The sequence below is a fragment of the Momordica charantia genome (assembly GCF_013281855.1).
Source record: "Momordica charantia cultivar OHB3-1 chromosome 9 unlocalized genomic scaffold, Mcharantia_2.0 BLBB01000009.1, whole genome shotgun sequence".
Classification (NCBI taxonomy): domain Eukaryota; kingdom Viridiplantae; phylum Streptophyta; class Magnoliopsida; order Cucurbitales; family Cucurbitaceae; genus Momordica; species Momordica charantia.
Window position 1 is genome coordinate 1,966,282 of NW_028275167.1, and position 6,164 is coordinate 1,972,445.

General features: G+C 30.5%; 1 protein-coding gene across 1 annotated transcript; it reads right to left on the reverse strand.

Moving 5' to 3' along the window:
- Positions 1-2,295: 2,295 nt before the first annotated feature.
- Positions 2,296-3,806, reverse strand: LOC111014454 (inorganic pyrophosphatase 2). The gene is made up of 4 exons (XM_088117775.1): positions 3,582-3,806; positions 3,366-3,487; positions 3,067-3,268; positions 2,296-2,977 (listed from the first exon to the last, which is right to left on the reverse strand). The coding sequence occupies exons 1-4, from the start codon at positions 3,717-3,719 to the stop codon at positions 2,618-2,620; spliced, it is 822 nt and encodes a 273-aa protein (XP_087973901.1). The 5' UTR covers positions 3,720-3,806; the 3' UTR covers positions 2,296-2,617.
- Positions 3,807-6,164: the final 2,358 nt, after the last annotated feature.

Sequence of the window (6,164 nt, forward strand, 5' to 3'; positions counted from 1 at the left end):
CGCCTTACCCTTACCTTACGGCTTACGGGCGGCGGATTTCGGATTCCAAAGAGGAATCAAACGCCATTCACAATTCAAATTCGAAGTAGGAAAATATAAAATGATTTAAATTTAATAGATAATAGATATTAGTTTATAACATTATGTTTAAATTTAAAACTAAAAATTTTAAAATAGTATGTATTATATAATATATAATATTGAAAAATAATCCTTCTACAATATATATAACGCATTTCTAATAAATCAATTAATATTATTTTAGATTTAATTAAATATTTAATGGATAACTATCACTACTTTATAAATATAATATTGTTTTCAAATCATCAACCAATCCCACCTTGATTGACCCAACCAACTCGCATGGTTTGAGTTGGGTTATAAAATTATTTGGGTTGGTTTGGATTCAAATAAATGAAAATTCTACAAGTTCGGTTGAATCAATAATGGTTTATACCTTTGGGTTGAATATAACCAACCTGAACTTATCATTAATTTTAAAACTATTTGTTTTATTCATATATACATATTAACTAACAAATGAGAGTTCTCATTTAAGATCTAAAGAAACAGAAGGGACAGAGTTTCTTAACAATGTTGACCCAATGTAGTTAATTTATTTTTTTTAATATCGAATTTGAATTTGAATTTAGTTTATATTTGATAATTAGAAGTTGGTAGAAAATTTTAACTTTTTCTACTTCTAAATGATTTAAACGTTTAAATTTATGTTTGCTAATCACTCACTATTATATTACCATGTTAAATCATCGTTAACAAATTTTAATATCGAAAATAATATATAATTTAAAAAGTTTAAAATATGAGAAACGAAATTGAAAAAATATTCCAAACCTGAGTAACCAAAACATAATTTGGCATAATTGTGAAAACTAAAACCATGAAACAAAATTAAAACTACTAAAATATTAGGGACGAAATTGGTAATTTAATGGAAAAATGATATTCTTTCAAATAAATATTATACACAAGGAAAAAAAACCTAAAATTCTCCTATAAATGGTCGAGAATGACTAAGCATTATCTCACATAAAAACAGCAAAAATTCCCGGCATTGCTTAATTGGTTAAACAATTACTTACCTCCATAGATTTAGTACCATAAATATGAGTTGTGCATAGAATTTCAACCTCCAACTTCAATAAGAACTATACTCATATTAACTTATAAAGTCAATATATAGTATAAATATATCTTTTATAGAATATGTTGTATACAAATTGAAATCTCGTTATAACTATGATTAGGAAAAAAAAAAAACAAAACAAAACATCCCTATTGAACATAAATTTAGTTTCTTAACCTTGATTTAGACTACCCAAACATCTATTTTATAAATACGTATGATGTTTAGTTACAAACTTTGACATAGTTCAACTTGTTTTATATAGTTTTGAAAGTTCTAGTTTCGCGCTTATAATTTGAGCTTAATTTCAATTTCATCCTTATAACTTTAAAAGTTTTAATTTAATCCATCTTTATAATTTTGTTCAATTTTACAATTATTGAAATTTAGTAGGTAGCAAACGATTTAAAAGTTTAACCATATCGTCGAGAGGATCAAATTAAAACTTTTAAGATGAACTAAACTCAAACTTTTAAATAATGTATTTTGAATATTTAATGTTTTGCATTTTACTTTAGTAATATATTTTTTTACTTTATTAATGTAGTTTGTGTCCAGTGCTAGCATTTTTTATCTATTATGTCAAATAAGCAGATTCAAAATGAATAAGATAAGATGTCAGTTGCAGATTATGTCCTATTGACCAATCCTTACCAGTTATTTTCTCAATTATTGTCTTGTATGAGTGACTTTATGAGAGACTATAAGAACCCTATAAAACTTCAAATAATCCTCGACCACATAGTATCAAAGTCTTTAGCAATGAAAAGAAAAATGCTTAGGTGCTCAGAGATAACTCAAAACCAATTCCTGAGATAAAACTACCTACCTTGAAGATAGGGAAAATATGGTGGAAAACTATCATATCTTCCGTAAAGCTAACATGAACATAATCGAGCAGTGTCAATTGACAAGTTTGCAGTTCAAATCTTCTCATCCCTACCCCCGATTTGTTGTACTAAAATAACAGAATTATCCATGAGACTCTAATTATTGTTGTTTCCAAAATTTCTTTAAAAGTGATAAAATAGTTACCAAACACTTGGGTCCATTTCGTTTTTTATAATTCTGGAAACTCCAACCATTATTTCTGGAAAATCTAAAGATGGCAGTTTGGTTCAACAAATCTTTAGTAAATCAAATGATAAAACCAATTGGCTATGAAAGGAGTAGCCCATGTCTATTATAAACTCATGTAAGGTCCCTTCTTTTATCAATGTGGGATCCTTAAGTCAATCCAAAATACAACCCCCTTTTACCATAGAGCTAAATATATAGGGTTGTATGGCAAAAATATATAGGGTTGTATGGCAAAGGAAGAAAAATAACTCTTAAAATTCCTTCTTGGCGTTCCATCCATACATGATAATATAACTTCACTAGATAATATTGTCACCCAAAAAAAAAAAAAAGAAATTGTTGATAATAGTGTTGCTTCGTCTAAGAAATTGGATGTTGAATATGGATTCAATTGGCCACCATTGCTGGTTTGGGAGTGGGCGAAGGCAGGGCTTCGTACGCGGAAACGGCCATATTGTGAGGCGGCAAGAACTGAGCACTTTCCGCCATGGAAATGGTGTTGATTAACTTCAGCAAGATCCTCTCCAGATCTTCTCCGTCGCTCCATTCGTGGATTTCCGCCTTAATCACTAGTGGATTTTGGCTAATCAACTCCCATATTGGAAAGTTCTTCCTCGGCATCAGAAAATCCCCTTCTCTCAGCTTCAAACTAGGGCAGTAATCGCCGCTTCCATCCCCCAAATAGATGAATTTCTTCTTCTTCCCTTCCGACATTAAGGACGCTTGGATCCTCTCCATAACGATGCCCTGTTTTCCACAAACGAAAATCTCTATCAGCATTTCACAATTTTGATTCGGATTTCTACAGACTGCTGAAAATACAGAGATAAAAGTACCTTGCACATGTTCGGAGGGCAGAGATTGCAGCCGTGAGAAGATTTATGGAAGTCGTGGATAGGAAAAATCCTCAGCCTTCCTTCTTCGTCTATTTCGCTTGGATTCGTGTTGATTTCCGAGAAGCATTCTCTAATTCCGAGATGATTCAGAATCGTCTCGATGAAAAACATATTCGCATCACTCACAATCCTCAAATCACATCTGAAAAAACACAAACAGAGAGAGAACGAAAGATTCTCAGCAGCTGAAACTCAATGAGAGAGAGATAGAGATAGAGAGAGGTGTTGAGATTCTTTACCCTAGAGCGTGGGCGGTTTTAATGGCGGGAACGACTCTGGGATGAATCGGAGCGCGTTTGAGGACCTCAGCGATGTCGTTAACGGTTCTTCCTTGAGCATGAAGCTCCATCATCATCCGATCCTGAAAAATCACAGCATAAATCTCCGTTTCGCTAGCCAAAAAAAAAAAAAAAAAAAAAACTAAAACGATAACGAACAGAAGATAGAGTAATCACCATGAGAGAGTTCCATGGCATGGTAGGGAGAAGACGGTTGAACAAATCGGTGGCGCCGAGCTCGTCCACCACCCAATTGTCGCTATCTAAGTCGATAATCGTCTTGTCGAAGTCGAAGACGACGACTATTCCGGCCATTTTCTTGCTCTGTAAATTCTTCCGGAAGCTCTGAGAAATTGTTTGGTTCTCGAGAAAATTTTCTCTGCTGCACAAACCGAGCGTGGTAGCGGGCGGTATTTATAATGGTCGCGAAGCAGGATTTCGGATTTGAATGGGGAACCAAATGCGAAGAGAGTGCACCGTTGGATTAGATGACTTTTGGATTGCGGAGAAATCGGACGGCTGAGATAGCCAGGAAAGAAATAAAAGAATAAAAAATGGGAATATGAGAATATTCGGAGTAGGACACTGATTTGGTAGAGCCACATCTGAAACGCACTTGAATAATGTAAATGAATCAACGAATATTCTTTCGGAATGAGTGCCTGTAGGTGATTCCTATTTCCTGCCTCTTTCTTCTGGCTGCTAAACAAAAATAGTTCATTCATTTCTTTTGGGTTTCTTCCTCCCCACTAACTTTATTATTTTTTTTTAGCAAATAAACTTGTATATATCAGAAATTTTATTCCTATTCATGTATGTAATTCAATAATTATCCTCGTACCTTAACTAGTTAAGTATCACACTATAAGAAAAAAGACATTTCTCGACGCCAAAAAATGTCGGAAAAAGATAGTTAAATATTGTATCCCTCTATCACGAGAGTTTGAACTTTCTCTTCTTCGTAATTTAGTATTGTTATAAATAAAATTAATAATTCTGAAATACTGTGTGTTATAATTGCAAATTTATAGAGGACTAGACACTAATATATCTAGGGACATGGTAAAAGAAAAAAAAATCATACGAAGGAGCAAAAATTCATGTCTAAAAAGGATAAAGTAAAGAGAAATTAAAAAAAAAAAATCAGATCTAATATGAACTTGTGGGACAATTACCCATCTCCATCATCCTTCTCCACTTTGCCCCTTGAGTATATTGGTAAATTTTAACCTTTCAATAAGTCTTATTTATTTCTATTTACTATAAAATAAAAATCTTATTTATTTCTAATATATTATTAAGAAATTTCATGTACCCTTCTGTTTTAATAACTATTCCTTGTAAAATTTTATTTGGTACCATTTCCTTTTATTGAGGATGATCTCTATTAGACGTACCAAACAATATTATTGAATAAAATAATGGATGTCTAGGACAATTTGTTGCATGTGATGCTTGTTTATACATTATATGTATATGACCATACTGGATATGCCCTCAAATATTACTGGAATAATCATAAATATACGAAAAAACAACCTAGACATATCACAATCAACAAATTCTTTTTTTTTTTTTTAACGTTTTCAGCTTGGAAGAGCTATAAATAAAATAAAGGTTTAAATAACATTTTGGTTATTAGACTTTCAACTTCGTTTATTTTAGTTTCTATAAATTTCAAAACTTTGTTTATTTTAATATTTGTCATCTCAAAACGTTTGTTTTGATCCATGTATTTTTATAAATGAATATTTTGGTCCCTTAATTTTTATTTTGTCTCATTTATTTCCATCAAAGTTTTAGCATGATATTTCATTCATTAAATTTATTGAAATTTAACCATAAATTTGTACTAAGAGGTTTTGGTTGTGTATAAAATTATTGTTAAAATAAATCAATATGGTTATCTACGTTGACTTTTCGTTTAAAGTATAGAAATTAAAATAAACATTTACAAAGTATAGACCGAAACAAACTAAAATTGAACATAGAGAGCCGAAAATAATATTTAAATTTAAAATCAACAAAGATTAGATTAGATTGATAGACGATGAAGATTATTAAAATTAATTTAAGCACATGATTAGGATTACGGTAGACACGGATTTGGATCATTACCAAAATGTTGGTCAAGAATGATCAATTAATTAAATATTAATCCCTTGTTTTAGGTCTTAGGTAATAAAAATATTTTAATTAAGTAGACGGGTTTGTGAACTAATCCCTTCAAAGTTGAACATCTTAGAATTGAGTCTCTGCTTTTGATTAACGCTGTTTGAAAATTCCAAGCGTTTATTCTTCAACATTAGAAATTTTGAAAAAAGGAAGAGATCAAATAATGTGTTTTAAACATGCCTCAGATGATTCTATCACTGCACAGTTCAACGATAAAAAATATATAACTTTTCGAACAAAATTTAGTATTAGGACACCAAAATTTGACCCATAGTTTAATAAAATTTAGGTTAAAGTACTATTTTAATTCGATTATTGTGCTTTCAGCTTTAGTTCATTTTAATTATAAAGTTGTTGTTACTTTCAACTTTAGTTCATTCAATAAATATATTAAATGTGACGTTTGGGTTGAAATTGTAAAAGAAAACGAAATGATATTGAGAATAAAATTAAGGAATAAAAATAATCACTTTTTAAAAGTAAAAAGACTAAAATAAATATTTTAAGAGTATATAGATTAAGATGAACCAAAATTAAAAGTACTAGAACTAAAATGAATTAAAATTGAAAAGAATGTGACCAAAA

What these genes read in the sequence shown, in the direction of transcription:
- LOC111014454 (XM_088117775.1), bottom strand. Translation starts at nt 3,719, where the DNA reads ATGGCCGGAATAGTCGTCGTCTTCGACTTCGACAAGACGATTATCGAC. An exon ending in TGCCATGGAACTCTCTCATG is followed by an intron (nt 3,488 to 3,581) that starts GTGATTACTCTA and finishes GTGATTTTTCAG; the next exon opens with GATCGGATGATGATGGAGCT. An exon ending in AAAACCGCCCACGCTCTAGG is followed by an intron (nt 3,269 to 3,365) that starts GTAAAGAATCTC and finishes GTGTTTTTTCAG; the next exon opens with ATGTGATTTGAGGATTGTGA.